Source organism: Phoca vitulina, unplaced genomic scaffold, assembly GCF_004348235.1.
Source record: "Phoca vitulina isolate PV1807 unplaced genomic scaffold, GSC_HSeal_1.0 scaffold46, whole genome shotgun sequence".
NCBI lineage: Eukaryota > Metazoa > Chordata > Mammalia > Carnivora > Phocidae > Phoca > Phoca vitulina.
This window is the reverse complement of record NW_022589749.1, coordinates 8292613-8311628: the sequence shown is the minus strand read 5'-3', so window position 1 is coordinate 8311628 and position 19016 is coordinate 8292613. Positions and strand designations below refer to the sequence as shown.

At 38.9% G+C, this 19016-nt stretch overlaps 2 protein-coding genes across 2 annotated transcripts in view; one reads left to right on the top strand and one right to left on the bottom strand.

Moving 5' to 3' along the window:
• The window catches only part of RAD9B (RAD9 checkpoint clamp component B), a 38098-nt gene extending 35963 nt beyond the window's left edge, over positions 1-2135 (top strand). Inside the window, exon 11 of the mRNA XM_032431334.1 lies at positions 646-2135. Coding sequence (XP_032287225.1) covers positions 646-774 — 129 coding nt within the window. The 3' untranslated portion in view covers positions 775-2135. The remainder of the gene's footprint in view (positions 1-645) is intronic.
• A 268-nt stretch (positions 2136-2403) lies between these two features.
• The window catches only part of PPTC7 (protein phosphatase targeting COQ7), a 41573-nt gene continuing 24960 nt past the window's right edge, over positions 2404-19016 (bottom strand). The window contains exons 2-6 of the mRNA XM_032431332.1: positions 18260-18439; positions 12608-12806; positions 9361-9484; positions 7626-7755; positions 2404-6521 (exon numbers count right to left, since the gene is read on the bottom strand). Of these exons, the coding sequence (XP_032287223.1) occupies positions 6463-6521; positions 7626-7755; positions 9361-9484; positions 12608-12806; positions 18260-18439 (692 nt within the window). The 3' untranslated portion in view covers positions 2404-6462. The remainder of the gene's footprint in view (positions 6522-7625; positions 7756-9360; positions 9485-12607; positions 12807-18259; positions 18440-19016) is intronic.

The window sequence follows — 19016 nt, the reverse complement described above, 5'->3', positions numbered from 1 at the left end:
GAGAGACACAGTGAGAGAGGGAACACAAGCAGGGGAAGTGGGAGAGGGAGAAGCAGGCCTCCCCTGGAGCAGGGAGCTCGATGCTGGGCTTGACCCCAAGACCCTGGGATCACGACCTGAACTGAAGGCAGACGCTCAACCTTCAACGACTGAGCCACCCAGGCGCCCCTAGGCTATTTTGTATTTTAAAGATGAGAGACATTTGATTAAAGTGCTGATATTCCTATTCAACAGAGAAGCGGCCTGGGAAGGCCTGGGGGGGCAGAGAAAGGGAGGGAAGGATTGGCTTTAGCTGGGAGTGGTGGCTTCAGCTGCAGCAGGAGGGAAAGGGGAGAAGATGGATTAATCAAGCAGGATTGCCTGCAGAGGGTCCCTTTGTCTGTCATTCCCTTGGTGTGAGTTTTAATGGCTCCAGCAGAGGAGTCAGAAGATCAGTGATCCCAAACTGTTCCTTTTAGTCAGGGAAGGGTTTTGTTTTAGGATGTGCTGTACCAGTCCTGAAGGTTTGGGTGTTCCATGAGCCATTACCATCAAAGTTAGGGAGACCACATGGGCCAAGTTTCTGAAAAGGGGCTGTGACCTGGAGCATCTAATGAGCACTAACTTTAGCTTGAATAAACAGTGGAGTTACTTTTTTCCCTCCAGTTTTCTTGCATGTTCTTTGGAGCAGTTTCTTCTGACGAGCGACAACACTTCAACCACCCTTTTGACAGTCTGGCAACAGCAAGTGACAGTGAAGAGGACATGAATAATGGCAGTTCTTCCGCATTCTAACACTTAATGATGGCTGAATTGGCCCCCAGTCCATTTGCCAGCTCACTTGCACCTCAAACACGTTTTCACATTTAGTCTAAAAGATACTGTCTTGGACTTCCTTGAAATGGGAGGATGGGCTTCTGCTTTGCTAAACATCATCATCTTTTTTAACAGCCATATCTAGAAATAGCTGCTTGTTAAGTGTACATATTTGCTTTAAATCCATAATGCTACTTGGAGGCAGAAGAGTCTTCTGTGCAGGGAAAAAGCTCGTTAGAATTCTTCAATGCACATTCACACTAGAGCTTTTAGCATTTTCTTTGCCAGTTTTATAAAGGTATTTAGACCTTTTTCAGCAGCCATCTAGAGTGCATCAGTATGGCTTGTAGTTCTGTGACTAGTAGGGAGCTTTTGTATTTGATTGCAAACATTTGAGTTTTGGTGCTTTCAGACATAGTAAAAAGCTATGCAGTCTCTTCCTATGTAATGTCATGACTTTTTTTGTCCATTGCTTTTTATATTCTGTTAAGATTTTAAGTAAAAATAATCCCTGAAATAAAGGTCAAGAATAAAAATATATAGCCACCCCGCTCACTTTGGAGTCTTTTCATATATTGTAAAATTTTATTTTATAGCCTTAAATTGTTCTGATTTTCATATGTGATTTTTACATTTTGCAGTGGCATGCAGAAAAGAATTTAATGGAACTGCTGCCAAAATTATTTCTGTATTATCTGACATAGAGCAGCAACCGCCACTTCGAGAGCCTAGGTTTGGAGTAAAATGAGGTAGATGATGAATATCTCTGTTCTTTGCCCCTTTAAGAATTAGCTTCTTACCTGAACAAACAGACTAAAAAATCTGGCACAAAACCATTGTTACATAATATGATGCCTCTCCCTCCCCCAAACCTGTTTATAGTCAATTATAACCTGACAAACTCTTCACTTCTATAACATCTTACTGTGAAGTCTTTGTGAAACCAACAAATCACAAGGAAACGTTAACTGGCAAGCAGTTGTACTTTACATTTTGTGAGGAATTCATACACAAAGGTGGCTGAGTGAATTAGTAAACTTCAGAACTGTGAAGAGGTCTAACTAAAACCAGAATGAATTTGGCTCTTGTAGCTTAGTGAGTCAGAGCTACCCACAATAACCTAATAAAAACTCTAGTTCGTCCCAAAATGTTCCTCAATGAATGAAAATGGGCTTTCACCAAGCTTTTTGTGGAAATTGGCAATGCCCACATAATTTCAAGTCCTTTCACACTGTAGGCTAAAGATTTACGTATCTTATGCTTACACTGATGATTAACACTGAATTTCACATATTCCTGACAGATGCAGATGACGACAAAGAGAGCATTTATACCCGAGTAACTGTAGGTCTCATTGCAGAGGGTGAAGTTTCTGGTTCACTCACTGAAATGGGCAGCGTGGTGTAGGTTGTGAAGGCACCATCATCAGTAATTGCCTGGATGCAGCATCAGTCTGGAAAAGATAGTTACACTATTAAATTGTATATAATTTGGGTTTTAGAATTTGCATACAGAATGTTAAGTTTAAATGACACCAGATCTTTTTGTGGCTTCATTCCATACCATTTGGAAGATGCAAAAGCCTTCTCAGTTGGGAAAACATCTATATTTTACATTCAATTATCAGTCCATTTGGATGGAATTTTTGAGGCAGCTAAACTGATATAGTAAACTAGCTGGTGAAAAAGAGCTAAGGGGGATAAACTAGGGGGATAAACTAGGAAAAGACAGAAAATGACAGCTACAAAGTAAGGAGTCCTTGCTAGAATGACTAAGAGGCTTGGAAATGAGGACTTGATACAGAGACCAACAAAATGCCAAGGGCTGGTGCCTTAGTTACGGTTCAAATTAAGAGGAGTTATGCAGATTAGTATAAATACTATATTTATTAAATATCTTTACAGTTTATTTAAATGTATTTACAGAACTATTCCTGCATAAGTTATATTTCAGACATCCAATTCAGGTCATTGCCTCTTGGGTAAGACAAATAATGATAGTCTCAACAGAAAAAAGCAGCTCATTAGTATACACAGATTCAAATTTGCTTCATATTTAGCCATCTTTGCCACAGACTACCTGCTAACAGTTAAAATTTTGACATGGACACTTGCTTTTTAATTGAGAAGTTCAATTTTGCAAAGAATTTTTTTAATAAATAGAATCCAAATGCTTTTTGCTTCATATTTTCAATTTTATAAGCAGATTTTGGGGATTTTTTTGATATTGTAAAAATTTGTTAACTGCAAAAATGTGACAGTTTCCAGGGAAATTGGATGCTGTAGCTTCTAACAAAGATAGCTGGTATAAGGTGACGAGGAACCATGAACTTATTCAAAAGTAGAAACATTTACAGTTCTAGCCAATCTTGTTTACAATCTCCAAAATGCTCAAAACTGACTCCGTGAATTCCCACAATTCCTGCCTTGTTACTCGATGTGGTAGGTTGGTGGTACTGAAGGTGGTCCTGAAGGCTACTGTTCTATCCAGAACAAATGCAGCTGATAGAAGAGGACACTCTCCTATCATGCAAAGCTTGAAATCTAGTTTCTACCCTAGACGCAGCGCACCCCCCAGACATGCATACCTGGAATGAATTCTTTTGTGATTTAGTACCTATCAACCATGTCAAGCCAGTACAGTAATTCAGGACAAATAACTTGTTTCCCCCACCCCCATTTCTTCTTTCAGTTTTTAAGAGCCTATGGACTCTACTGCATTATCCATTCAGTAAATTTTTTTTGTGCGCAGGCAGCTTAAGTTCACAGGAAGAAATAAGGTTCTGATATGTTTAGAGTGCACATTTTAAAACAGAATAAAATAAAAATTTCAAGCATGTGATAAAAATATTGATTTTTATAATACAGTATTGCTTTATAAATATAGATGGAAAAGCTATAAACTTTACTGGTCTTTGGTGCATCCAGACAGGGATAAATAATTTGCCATTTGTAAATTAGAAATCCAAATTCTCTTTTGTTATAAAAGTCCATTACATGAGGCAAATGTGTGTTTTATGCTGCTTGATTTAAAATACAATTAACACACATATCAAGTTCAGAATCAGACCCACCAAGTGGTATATCTCAGTCACACCCCAGAGACTTGGGTTCTGTGACCTGGAAAATTCCAGTATGGGTCCAGCAGAGCCTCTGACTACTGGGAGTGGAAGGAGAGTTACTTGTTAAGCAGCACTCCAACTGATCACCATCCCCCTACCGCCCGGCAGTCATAAAATTAATTGTGTCCCAGACAAAGGACAGGGCAAAAAGAAAATAGAGAAAATATTCTGTGTCACTAATCTATAGGCCAGGTCCAAAGTCAGTTCCATTGTGAAACTCAAATTCTTGTCCCACTATTTTCAATATCACTGACACAAACATTGTTGATTTCTAACGGTCATTTCTCAAAAAAGACTAAGTTGATTAAATGAGTCGTGTAAAACACCACCAATCTAGCTTTATAAAGATTGTGTTTGATGGGTTAAATGAGAGCAGAGAAAAGCCAGTGACTTGACCAGCACTGCTCTTACAAGGAATTAAATGTAGGCATTGGAAAATTAATGCAAAATATATCCAGATCATAAGGCTACATACCTCTGACCAGAAATAATTAAAAACCCAAACGAAAGAACTGAAATTGTCAGCCCAAATATAAATGTATTCCTTCTAACAAAACCCTTCTGGATGCAACTTTCTTTACTTTTTAAATACACAGAGACTGCAAACAGTTTGTGCAAAATAAATACCCCACCACTTGCCACTCATGCTTCCGTGTTTTATCATAGCACGATGGGTACTCATTATTTAAACAGAATGTACCTCCACCCACCCCTCCCGGCCCCGACCCCTATCTCCTCTACCAAAGAATTCTGTTTTGTCAAGTTAGGGTAGTTAAGGCATTCTGACATGTAATTAAAGGTGATTCAAAATAGATATCTAACATTATGCCAATTTAGGAATAGTAGATAAATTACTGAACGGCTTACAAATGAATAACTCATTCTTATTATAAATGAAATGCCTGTTACAAGCATGATGCATTGAAATATAGTAATGACATGTACATGGTACATGTTAAACAATTTTAAATAAAACAAAAGCTTGACAGTTACTCAAATATACAGTACAAATTCACAAAACAAAATCTTTTAAAACAAGTTGAGGTAACCTCAAACATAAGTTTTAATGCAATAAACCAGGGAATAAGTATCTCCTTTAGAGAAAGACACTTTCTGTATTCTCTTTCAGTAGATCCTCATCAGGTTTAATTGCATTCTCATCTATACACCAATGTTACCTGACTTATATATAAAACATGGCTTTAATTTAAGAATTTCTAAGTATATATATTTTTCTACCACCAAGTTAATGAAGGAAAAAAAACTGACCCAAAAATATATATCTTTACAGCAGTCGACTTGTGCACAAACCTTAAAAATAAGTTTGAGCTTGCAGGTAAGGGGAAAACTGCGGGTAGTTTTATACGGAAACTATATACTGCAAGATGGCTATTCGGAAACTGTAAACATTAAGCTTGATTCAGAAACCCCTAAATTTTTGTGTAGGGCAAATGCAAATGTCAGATCATCACAGGAGTTTTCCTCGTGGACTCCTGTGCTGCTGTCACCGCCCACAGTGCTCTTCTCACACGGACTCCCTGAAGCTGGTGCCTGCTCTACGGAAAGCGAGCCTTGTAATGAAAGGTCTGAGAGGGAGACTAGGAGTAGCATGACCATCAAAACCCAACAAAATTCAAAGTTACAGCTGTCTGTTCTCAACCTGTTAGGCCTCCAGGCCTAGAGCTCCCACACAGGGATCTCGTATCAGAAATCTGGGAGGAATTTCAGCCATAACATCAAATTTCTAGGCTTTGAGGAGTTTTATAATCTTGTAATATTTCCTTTGGAAAAATCTGGTAGGGAGTCTCCCCAACACCTCCTGCAAATCAAGCCACCAGCCTATAATTTGGACTAATCAATAAACTGCCGGAACTTTCCTCACAGGAGCACGATTAAGCATCTTTTAAAAACCAAAAAACATTTGCATCCATAGAACTAAACTAAATTTTTCTTCCAATTTGTAACAAAAAAGCTCCTGGGATGAAGATTTCATAATCCAGAGCAATGTTTTAGAGCAGAATTATAAGCCCCTGAAAAATAGGAGTTTATAATGAAAACATAAAGCCACACCAATCATCACAAAGACTGTATAGTACACGTGTAACGTTTCTTTTGATGATAATGTTTCTAGTAGATGTACCATAACATACAATTTGTGTTAGACTTTAAAATCCCTTTTACACATTGTAATTTTGAATTCACTTTACCAACATCACTCATTTTCAATACTTAAACCATTTTTGAAACATAATAGCCATTTTGGCATTGAAAATCTCCATTCCATCGTAGAAAGGACAGTAAGAAGTGAAGGTCAATCTTCAAATCCTGATTCTCTTCCAAGTTGCTGGCAGATATGAGCTAGTGAATGACAGTAGTGGTTCTCCACAAAGATCTCAGCCAGGTCTCAAAAAGACAAGCAAAGGCTTACATCACTGGTCATTGAGATCAGTGGCAAAGAAACACAGTCCTGCCAGCAGCATCAGCACACGTGGCAGGGGAGAATTTGGGAAGATGAAAGGAAAGGCCGGAGTTGACACCGAGGCGAGTCAGTCTGTGTACTCAGCCACTATTGAAAGAAGGACGGTGATGTCATCTGGCTTTCCACCTAAAATGAACATGAAAATGAAAATGTCTTCATAGGTCTTAAAAGGAAAAGTCAATTAAAAATGTAAGCCTAAGAAAGTACTAAGAGACAAATGCTTGCAATTCAAGCAGGTTTGGTTTGTGCTTTAGTAGAAAAAAGAAGAAAATATTCGATAAAGAGAAATAGTTTTTAAAAAATTACATGTAACTTAATTGAAGTTTAAAAAAAAAAAACTTCACTGCTTCTTTACAACAGGCACTCTATTAAAATGGTCGCCACATCCTCTGTTTATAGCAATCACAGTAAAGACAAAATCTGGTTAAGATAAATTCTGCCTGACGAGAAAGTTACATGCTTCTATTCACAATCCTAATTTGGACAAACATATCTAATGTTTTGAAACTAGGAATAGTCTTGTATTCTAATCTGCCAAACAGCTATGGCATGTGCCTTTTTCTATTTTAATACTTCCTGGAGGGCTAAGAAATGCTTTACATGTCATAATATTGTATCAGCAAGAAACTGACCAACTCCATGAGTTCTGATATGATAGCACCAACATGTCATCCCAGCTCTAAGACTGAGCTACTGGCCTGTTCCCAAAGTTACATATCGTTCAGTAGATAGAAGGACTCTTTAGGCAAGGACAGTTTAACATTGCTTCCCTCTTCAAAATCTGCTGTGGTAATTTGGCAGGCAAATATTGTCAACGAGTACCACAAAGCCAGAGGGAAGGGAGAAGTGAAATGTCAGACTCGTGAAGGGCAGAATGTTAAACTGTTAGGAATGTCCAGGGCCTCTAGGCGGACTTGGAAGCCTTTTGGGCTCAGGTCCAAGCCGTGCAGTGGTGGCAATAAAGGGCTTCAGGTTCTGCCTGTCTCTACAGCCAATGAAGTTCAGTTCTGGAGGGCATCCTTGGTGGTGAAGACATGATGACATGCACTTGCTCTTGACCTCCAGTGTTAGGGCCTACTGACCTTGCTCAAAGCCAGGGGCTCACAGCTGGAAGAGGACATCTTACCAGTCTCACCCGAGTGCTCTAGTTTACCTCACTCTACAGCCAAGAATGCTCCCATACCACTATGTCCCCAATTAGTCCCTATGACCTTCCTAAAGAATGCTTACCTCTCACATTCAATCCGTTGTCACATGCAAACTGTGCAAAAGGTGACATATAATTTGGGTCATAGGCCAGCTCATGGGCTTGCTCAGCAATGCTTCTTGCCGTCTGTTGTATACTTTCATAATTTGAATTCTAAGATGAAAGGATGAGGGAGTTAATTTTACCACAATGCTTCACATGATTTCTGCATGTAAGTATACTTCTTGCAAATATCACTTTTTGAGACAGTAACATTTGTCTAACCACAGTTTCCACCATTTAAGTTTTATTACAGTTAGAGAAGACATTACAACATTACATCTTCAGTAAAATGAACAAGACCACCGGTGAGTGCCGCCTGCACAAGATGTCAATCAGATGCCACCCTTTGCTAGGGTGGCCTTGGGCCCTAAAGTCTGGATTTTCATTTTTGCTTTTTTTCCCATTTGGAATTCTTAAGGTATTCTTGCTAAAATTGGATGGGACTGAAAAGGCAGATTTTGATAGCACTTTAGGGATGACCTCAAAAGTTTCCTTGCTTAGGAATGCAACCCTGGCCAACCACAGTTTGCTCTCCCAAGTAGGAGCTGCCAGTTGTCCTACTGAAAATACCTTTAGAATTTTATATCATGATGAAAGATTCTTGTTTAGCTGTGTAATCTTGAGTCATACCCTTATCCTTGCTGCTTCAACTTCCTCATCTGTAAAATGGGGATGGGAAACAAGGTCCATTTTAGCTCTACCACTCTAAGATTCGGAATAGTTTCAGTATAAATAATAAAAGGCCTCTGCTTCAATGTCACCTCCTCAAAGAGGCCTTCTCTGAACAATCTTTCCAAAACAGCAGCCCTCTTTATTCTCTATTCCTTTACCCTGCTTTATTGTTATTTACCACCAACATTTATCATGTATTTTTTTCTCTGTATTATCTGTCTTCCTCCACTAGAAATATAAGCTCCATATGGGGAGGGAATGTGACGTTTCTGCTTACCACCCCGTCACCACACAGAGCACAGTGCCAGCTTCATGGAAGCACCTGACCTTTACTGCATCCCACAGACGGGGCATGGCCCTACGGGCTTTGTACACATGGTCTTAGTTAATCCTCACCACAACTCTCTAAAATAGGACCTTTGGTACCCCCCACTTTAAAGGTGAGGAAAATATTGCTTAAAAAGTTTAGAAACTTACTCACAGTCATACTGCTTAGTGTTAAGAACATAGGAAAAGACTAATTTCCCCCCAGAGTTAGTACTTTTACAAAGCCAGGAAAATATGGAAAAACTGGTTTTTACTTCCTTCCACTTTCTGTATGGGCCAAGTCTGAACTGTTCATTACTGGTGACAGCTCAGATCACATCAAGGCCCCTAGCTGCCTCCTGCCCTTGGCTGGCTCTGGTATGGCGATTTCCTATCTCTCCCAACCTCAACACCTGCTGGGTTTGTTAAAAGAATAAGAGGAGAAAAAGACAATCGGGAGCTAACACCATTAAAAATACAAGAAATTTCTCTTCTGGGCTTTCCTACCTTTACCACTTTACTAAAGGTACTAAAGGTGAGAAACCCCCTTTTCTCTCAAGTTCTCCAATTGTGAATATTTCCATTTACAATTGCTTAAAAGACCGGGACCATTATTTTCCTAAATTCACAAAATAGTCTTTTCCAAAACTACAAAAAGAGATAATACAGTTGGACCAATAAGACTTAGCTGCCCAGCGAGGGCCATTGTTTCCATCAACCAACCTTTGAGTTAATTACCTTTAATTTTTTTAGCTCCTGAAGGATCATATAATCAGGCATGTTGTCAAAAAGTCCATCTGTTGCCGTCAGGATAATGTCTCCTAACTGGACATCAAAAGATGTGCTATCAGCAGCATCTGGGCTGTGACAAGGACAGGGTAGGGGCAAAGTTACGAGAGGCCTTCAGAGAGAAGTTTCAAAGTTTCCAAGAGGCACTATGTTACAATGTAATGAGGCTTTAAGAAAAACTAATTTATAATAACAGAATCAATAATAAAAACCAGTCATTGTGAAATTCCTAACCTTGAAAAAATTAATTGAAAAATCTGATACAAATAATTCAAAAGCTTAACTGAAACTACCAAATAAAACTGAGTCTGATGATTAGTCACATATGCCTTAAAAGGAAGAAGGGTTCTTTTCTGAGTCATAACTAACATGCCTCTAAACTCCTAGTAGAAATGAGTCTTTATTTCCTAATTCTTCACAGCCAAATTCCATCCTCTCTTACTCATTTTCGACTCATCAGTTTCCCTGCAGGCTTAACTCTGGCTCTCAGGAGGCTGCAGTATAGTGGAACAACAGAGCACTATGGAAAAGAACATGCAAATCCCATAAGAATTAATTCACATGAAATACCTACAATGGTATTTCTTACTATAGTACTAGTAATTACTAGTATTATCACTAGTATATTATTACTAGTTTGGACTAGTAAGGCAGAGTAAGGACTGTGTGTCTCTCAGGGCTTAAAGAGTGCTCACCACGGATAAATATTTAATTATTAGTGTGCCTGGCACATACTAGGTCTTCAAGAAATATCTAATAAATGAAGAAACAAAGTAACTAACCCTCCAAACTGGGGGGGGGGGAACTCCTTAATATATTGTTAATGAAGAGAGGAATGTACAGACAGTGTGTGTGTGTATGTTTGTGTGGCAGGGGGAAGATTCATAGATACAGATGCTTCTATATGCAGAGAATAAATCTGGAAGGATGCAAAGAAATAGATAATAGTGGCTGCCTCTGAGGAGAGAAAATGTGTTGGTGGGGATGGGATAGGAGGTAGATTTTTCACTACATCTTTTTGTATAAAACTTTAAAAAAGATAGAAGGCAGGTTTTTTCCTCTGATAAGACCTGATGAAAACATACAAGAATTGGGGGTAGGGGAAGGACACCTGGTGGGGAGAAAAGATCATATATTCAAAGAGTTAATGGCCCTCTCAAAGGCTGGTTCTCAGCCATTTCCAAAGGCCAGCTTCACTGAATCCAAGCCTCTAAGGTGAGGGAAAGGTGAAATATCTAATAGTCTGCCTTAACCTGTAATTAGGGAACAAGTGCAAAGAAAAAATTTACACACTGACCCAGAAAGGAGGAGCCAGAACTAAAGCACCCTAAGCTTGACAGAAAGACCCCAAAGCTTGTGTAACTGACAGTTATAAATTATGTAAAATATGTGAAGAGAAAACATAAAAACAACCCACCAATGTCTGCTGGGGATTTACACAAAGTACACTGAGAAAATTCCAGGTTCACCCTCTCTTGACTGAGGAAAGAAGGGGCACGTTTAAAAGTTCTGTGATGGGGTTTGGCAAAGAACTTTCACTTACACATTTATACCACAAACGCTTTGTAAAAACGGCTACTAAAGGAAAACCTGTAAATTAAGGGTTAAAATTATATTTTATAAATAAGAGGAACGAAGTAAAAAAGGAAGTAAATGCTTTCATGCAGCAGGGGAAAAAAGACTAAAACTTCTGGAAACCAGGTCGATTCCCTCTGTGGAATAAAAAAAACAATACAAGACACTGCACAGTTGCTCAGACTTTGGAAACAAATCAGGTTCTAGAAGTTTAGATTAATGACCAGGTTGGCAGCAAAGCTCTATTTTATGCTGAGGTTTTTCTTCCCCAGGAGTGTCCTTTGCTATCCTGCCTGTGCGAGACTCACTACCATTGGACAGTCTGTCCTCTTCTCCCAGCACTCCCACCCATGAGCTTGGTGTTCCGCCAGCTGCAGTTCTGCCCATTTTGATTGAACATACTGTGCCGCTGGAAACTTTTGACTGCACTGAAACGCGAGCTGAAGTCACATGCTAGCAAGCTGTCTGTGGGTTCCAGGGGAAGCAACCTCCACCTCGCTGGCAGGCCAGGCAGAGTGCTGCCCTAACCACACAGTCCCAAAGATAGGGTGTGAGATATGGCAGGGTAGCTCTAGCACCGAGAAGCCAAAACAAGAATCAAATAAAGGAAAATTAAAACACTGCTCTCTGTAACTGTTAGCTGAGCTTGGTATCTACCAAGCCCCTGGGGTTCTGCTTTCTCCTCACTCCAATATGGCTAATATGAATATATACATTACAGCCAACTGAAGAAGGGCCTATAATGAAATATTGTTCCAATTAGGGTAACATACCTTAATCTGACAGTAAAAAATGCTTCCCTCTAAGAGTCAGCAATAGACTTGAGATGGACAATCCTGAATACCTAATTATATAATATACTTATTTCAGTTTAAAAAATGGCAGTAATAATCATTTTATCTTAGTTTGTACTCACGATCTGGCTTAATAAGAACTATTAAGTAGAGACAACAGACACTTGCAAGACTACTTCTATTTTTACAAAAGGTTCATTACCCATTTAACAACATTTATGAATCACCAGCAATGTCTGTGCCAGGTCCTATTAGAGGCAGAGGAATCTGAGACTTAGTCTCACTCTGTATTCACATCTGAGAAAAGATAAACTGTAAAAGTTGATTCAAAAAAGTAGTTATTGTCTTGTAAAGGTCTTGACAATTTAAAAGTTCTATCTGATGCATATAATAGAAGGCCCTGAGAATCAGGAAGTTATTCTGATAAATAAAGCAGATGTCTGTTCGAACTCTTCCCTAACGACATATGCAAAATCTCGTACAGGCAGTAGCATGCATGGACGATGACTCACTTCTCCAGCACAACTTAACAAATATGTACATATGTACCATGTTGGTCTTGGTATGAAAAACTGATACTCTGTAAGCTTGAAGAGTATTTTCAGTCTTGTCAAATTACTGGGTTTTTATCTGAATTCAACTTGGCTGCAACAGCCAGCAAAATATCTTTTGAAGTCAAACTAAAAGGTCCTTTTGATGAGAATATTCTCGTTGTACCTTCTTATCACACATGACAAGTGAAAATGCCTATTTCCACTGTAGTTAAGGGGGAAGGAGGAGGAACAGCCATGCTCTGCTTACTCTTAATGGCTAAGAGGGGAGATTACCTGTCACTCAGGACGACTCCTTCGGCTTCAGGTGGTGCAATTGAGAGCTGGAATGGAGTGTTGAAGTAATGCTGCTGCTCATCTGATCGGTGCACAACTTCACCACCCCTGACAACCAGAAAGCCTGAATCGCCCAGGTTTGCTGTGTGTAAGCGGTGGCTAGTTCTGTCCAGCACCACGATGCAGGCAGTACTGCTACCTAGAAACAAAAATGATCTCCATTTATTTTCTCTTCCTAGATTATCTTTGGATCCACATTTTTATCCCATCACCCCAAAAAGCAACATGCCACATGGGAACCTCCTTTGACTATCTTAGTCATGCTCCTACCTCCAACAAATAGCAATAGTAACCTGATCAGGGTCAACATGATGGGGAAGGAAAAACGGATTTATATTATATATAGTAAGCAGGCCCTGAAATCTGAATTCCGCTTGCAGAGATAGGAAACAATAAAAATGGCTGGTATTTAATTGCACTATTTCATTTCAGTAGTACTATAATCTATGCCAAATGCTCAAAAGCATGTTGCTGAGGTATTAAGTTTTAATACTTAAATGCCAGAATAAGAAAGAATGTTATGTTTTCCTGACATTTCTCATTAGTCATTGGCAGGAAGCCTTCTCCATGAAATTCACTAAAATTTAAGACAGGGCACATAACTACAATTTTTAACCAGATTTTCATCTGTTGAGGTCATGAAGAACCTTCACTGGAGACTGACTCACTATGAACGGACAAGACCAATTTTCCCAGGTAGCCTGTGGAATCATCCTGTTCACTTTACAGAAACTACTAATGTTCAGAGGGAAGAGACCACATTCCAAGCAGAGAGCGAAAAGCTTCTGTGTACCTTTGCAGCCCACAGCTCACATGACCTTCCCCAGACTGAAAAGCTGATGTACAACCAGTAAGACTGCTTTCAAGTACTAAAATTTAAACCTATACCTACAGAAAAAAAAACGTCAAAATAGAAAAATAAACAGTTCACCAAGAAGTAAATTTAATGGTCTGTAAATATATGAAAAAATCATCATCACACTAGTAGCCATTTTGCCTATTAGTTTAACAAGAGTAAAAAAAAAAAGATACTGCATTGTACTGGCAAGAGTGCAGGGAACACGGTCACTCTTACTCCACGGTGGCAAGATAGTAAAACCACACGACCTTTCTAAAGGGCAGCATAACCTTGAAAAATGTGCATATCCTTTGACTTACCAATTCTAAGAAACAACTAGAAATGTAAACAAAATAAGTACAAAAACATTGTTTAAGATCAAGAAGAACTGGAAACAACCTCAACATCTAAAATTAAGGGATTGGTTAAATAAATTACAGTACATCCATACAGTAGAAAGCTACATGCTGTCATATAATACTTAGGAGTATAGACTCTGGAGTCAGCCTGCCTGCATCTGAATGCTGGCTCTGTTACTTAACTAGCTGTGTGACCTGGGGCCTCTTTGCACCTGTTTCCTCATTTATAAAATAGGGAGACCATAACGATCTCTTAGTGTTGGGAGGATAAAATTAGTTAAATCATATCAAACACTTACAACACATGAGCGTTAGCTATTTGGTAGCCACTAAAATTGTTAGAGAAATAGATTTGAAAATGAAAGATAAGTGAAACAAGTAGATTTCAAGCTAGTATTAAAGTTTCCTTAAATAAAAAGTGTTATCAAACTTAAATTGTACATCAAAAAAAGTAAAATTTAATGTAATTAAAAAAAATAAACCAATAGTAGGTAAAAGCTAAACTGTTAAAATGACCGTTAAAAGCAAAACAAAAGAAACAGGCTGCGGGACCAGCTGTGTTAAATCCCAGGGCTCCGCTGTTTTCTAGCTGTGTGACTGTGGGCAAGTCACTTATTCTCTCTAGGCCACAGTTTTTTCCTAACAAAATAGGAAATAAGAGCAAAAGAACCTACCTCATGGGGCTACTGTAAGCACACAGTATATTCACAATTCCTATTACCATTATTCTATGCACAAACATATACAGAAGAAAAATCAGGGAGCATCATCACTAAAATATTAATAGTTTTCTTGGTGGGATTATGGATAATTTAATTTCTATTTTTCCTTGATGAAGGATGTATGATGAAAATGTATAACTTAATATAAAAAAACTTAAATTTAAGCATTTATCTCATCATAATGTTCAGAAATTCCATTTCCTTATTATCTAACCTCACACCCTAATGCTAAGCTATCTAGTCTCTACCCATCAAACATCAGAGAAAAAACAAAGTGCTGTAACTAACTGGCAGTGCTGCCAACCTACTGCACAGCTTATGTTAGAGTTAAGATCACCAATTATCCTTCCTTCTTAACTCAATGCACAAAAACTCCAATCATTTTTCATTAACAGAACCACCATACAAAAGATCTTCTGAAAGTTGATGGGATTAATCTGAGGAGGAAAAATGACAGATGAGTAGCAGAGCCTTGAAAATCCTGGGGCAGGAAGAATTCATGTTGACTCATTATTACTCACTGACAAACCCAGGCTATCATTTTGCTACCCCGCTGGCTGTTTCCCTCACCCGCTGAGTTAGAGTCAAAACGGCCCTCGTGAATGACAGAGCTTTAATATGCAACGCAGCACCAACGAAGGCAAGCCCAGCCTTACAGAATCATGTAGGCTTGGAGTGTATACTCCTCCTCTACCTCTTCATATAACTGATGATCATGTGCCCATGGCTCAGGCCCTGAGAGCCTAATACCAGGAGAAGAACTCATTATTCTTATGTATTTGGAGAGGAACAAGCAGGAAAAGAAGAAAAGAAGTGCTAAGAACAACAGCATCAGATGTTCAGGCCACTGACAAATCCAGACAGGCACCCAAGCAAACCACTCATGCTAAAATGGAAGTATTTTTATCACTGGCCCCTAATTTTGTAAACTACCATGAAATCTTTTGTGCAGCAAAGAAAGAAAGAACCTTATTAGGAATGACCCCTCAAATTCTTTTTTTTTTTTTTTAAAGATTTTATTTATTTATTTGAGAGAGAGAATGAGATAGAGAGAGCATGAGAGGGTCAGAGGGAGAAGCAGACTCCCTGCCGAGCAGGGAGCCCGATGCGGGACTCGATCCCAGGACTCCAGGATCATGACCTGAGCCGAAGGCAGTCGCTTAACCAACTGAGCCACCCAGGCGCCCGACCCCTCAAATTCTTAAGATATGTTAACTCCATAAGACTTAACTCCACTTAAGAGTTTCTGAGGAAATATATATTAACAATTAGCCTGTGATGCCAACCCAGATCTAAAAGCAGCTAGAAATTCTCAAGAAACATGTGGTTGACCTTTATATTGGAATTGTGTTATAGGCTTTTTAGCAATTGCTGGATTAAAAAAAAAAAAAGGATTGGGGAGCCTGGATGGCTCAGTCTTTAAGCATCTGCCTTCATCTTCGGTCATGATTCCAGGGTCCTGGGATCAAGCCCCGCATTGGGCTCCCTGCTCAGCGGGAAGCCTGCTTCTCCCTCTCCCACTCCCCCTGCTTGTGTTCCCTCTCTCGCTGTCTCTCTGTCAAAAATAAATAAAATCTTAAAAAAAAAAAGGGATTACTTAATCTTGTAAAGTCATCATTATTTGCAATTATATCTGAGGTTCAGTAAAATTCAGTAGGCTGTCTTTGCCAAAAAATGCTTGAATTTAGTTACAAACAACTTAGAGGTATGTGTGTAAATTAGGTGACAGAAGCGTCTATGTGTCATAGTAATGAAGGATTATTTCAACATGTACTTTAGGAGAAAAAAGTGATTATAATATTCAGTGTAAAAAAACTTCTAATATGTCCTTAAATTTATTTTAAGATCTCCGAACTACATGAGGGTAAATAGGAAAGGAAGGAGGGATAAAGAAGAACACAGCGAAGAAACCAAAGCTTTCAAAGTGCAAGATCAGGACAGGTGTTTTCAGCTGCTTATTCCAAGTCACCGTAAATGGGTAGGGGGGTGTCGGCAGAGGACTCATGGGAATATGCAGGAGTTGGGACCTGGAATCTGTATCTATAGGCTCTTTGTTAGGTGTCAGACTATTAGATAGTATTCTGCAATGTCCTCTTTCCCTCAGCATGTTTCTGAGTATTGCATGAAGCTTTGAGTCATTCCTTTTCACAAAAAACAAGATCTCTCCATTTAACAAATGAAGCAAGGAGGTCAGAGGTTAAGTAGTTTGCCCAAAGTCGTAGGGCAAGTTGACAGAGAAGTACTAGAAATAGAATCTAGGATGTTTCACTGTGCCAGGCAAGCTCCAGATTGCATGTCCAAAATAGCGGATTAAGACAAAGCGGTATATTGAAACCTCAAGACAAGGTTTCTCTTCAGTTAGAAGGAAAACAAGCTGATTAGTCACAGCACAAAGACAGAAGACGGCAGCGTGATAAAAAGAACCCCTTCTTATAAAAGATTTAAATTGAAGGCAAAATTTTACAACGTGGAGAACTCCATTAACACTGAACAGAGGTTGATTTTTAATATGGACAGTGATTGGGGGGAGGCTACTTCTAGTAACCAGGAAGATGCTGGCAACTAGCAGAAATTTAGTAACACCCTTCTGAGAGCTTGCTCAGAAGGCTGGGTAAGTTGTTGGGTAAGTTCCCAGGAAACCATTTAACAAACAAATGTAGAATCTTGGCCAAAAGATGCTCCATTAGCATACCAGATAAACACACACTAGGAATTTGGAAGTTTTCTAATACAAGATTAACGGGGATCTATTTTGTGCCATGCTATTTCACAGACTAATCAGCTACCTGCTACAGTCTGGGGTGCCCATCTGCAACTTGAACTCTCCAACTTGATTTTACATACCAGATCCCATTCCCTTTCTTCCTCCCCTGGAGAGAACCGCTATCCTGAATTATACAACCACTTACTTTTCTTTCTTCTTTTATCCTATTTTGGAGTCCCTGAACAATATGGTTTTACTTTTTTATGTTTTTGAATTTGAAATATGGAATCAGACTGTTAGGTGGTATTCTGCAATGTTCTATTTTCCCTCAACAACATGCTCCTGAGTATTGCACGCAGCTTTAAGTTGTTCCTTTTCTTTCTGAATTTATTTGACAGAGAGAGAACACGAGCTGGGGGGAGGAGCAGAGGGAGAGAGAGATGCAGACTCCCCACTGAGCAGGGAGCAGGGCTCAATCCTAGGACCCTGAGATCATGACCTGAGCAGAAGACAGATGCTTAACTGACTGAGCCACCAGGCACCCCAAGTTGTTCCTTTTCAAAATGCGTTTTTCTACAATAAATGGACTTTTTAGGTTGTTCCCAGTTTTCTGCTGTTATAAGCAATGTTACTATGAACATTCTTGTACCTATCTCTTAATACACAAATGTGTAAGAGTTTCTCTAGTCTAAGGTATAGACCCAGAAGTGGAATTGCTAAGGCATACTATCTGTTTACATTTAACTTTATTCCATAATTCCAAATTGTTTTCCAAAGTGGCCATACCTATTTACATTCCCTCGAAGCAGTAGTATGTATTCTGGTGAGCTCATATCTTCTCTATCAAACTCTGCTTAATAAAGAGCTTCAGAAAAAAAAAGCTGGGCTACTACTAAGTGATTTTCTTGGTTTTGTTGTTAACCATCTTCTGAGCTTCTTTACAGAGGAAAACACAGTATATCTACTTACCAAGCAAAGGTACTTTATTTTGCAGCAACTCACAGTAGCTTGTGGTAAGGATTCCAATGGGGTTACTTGGGACGAACCGTCCTTCTTTTACTAACCGTTCACATGTCCGCATTAAAGTCCCTGAGAACTGGGATGGATCAACTCCATAGTCTCTCCATCCTCCTACACCATCTGCAACTCCTAAAAACAAAACAGAACAAAATTACATTGAAAGGATGTTCTTACCGACTTCTGAAATTCTTTCTTATCCCTGTCTCCTCTTAACAGTTAATTTTACTACACACTAGTACATACATTTACCCTGAGATTCAGAATGAAAAGTGTTCAAATTTAATGTATCATACACTAATACTCTTAATCCACATTTTCTACTTAGAATCTGATCTTTCTTATATTGATGAATAAATATGTGAGCTACCACAGGGTGGCATTGCTTACTAGCCAAGAGTTCAATTTCAGCAGGATTATCATCTTTGTATGGAAGTATTTATGTTATTCATCTTTGTTCTATAAGAATGAAAACTGATTTTTTAAAAATGTGCTGAAACTAGTGATAATACAACTGAGCCAGAGCTGGCAATCATTCAGAATATCAAACACAGCAAACTTTAACTTCAAATTTTGGTCAGTAACTGTGAAATAAAGAAAGAAAATTAAGAACATACCTCATCCTCTTTCCTCCTCCCTCAGAGACAACCACTATCCTTTCTGTACAGGCCTGCACTATCTAATACAACAGCCACTACCAAACGTGACT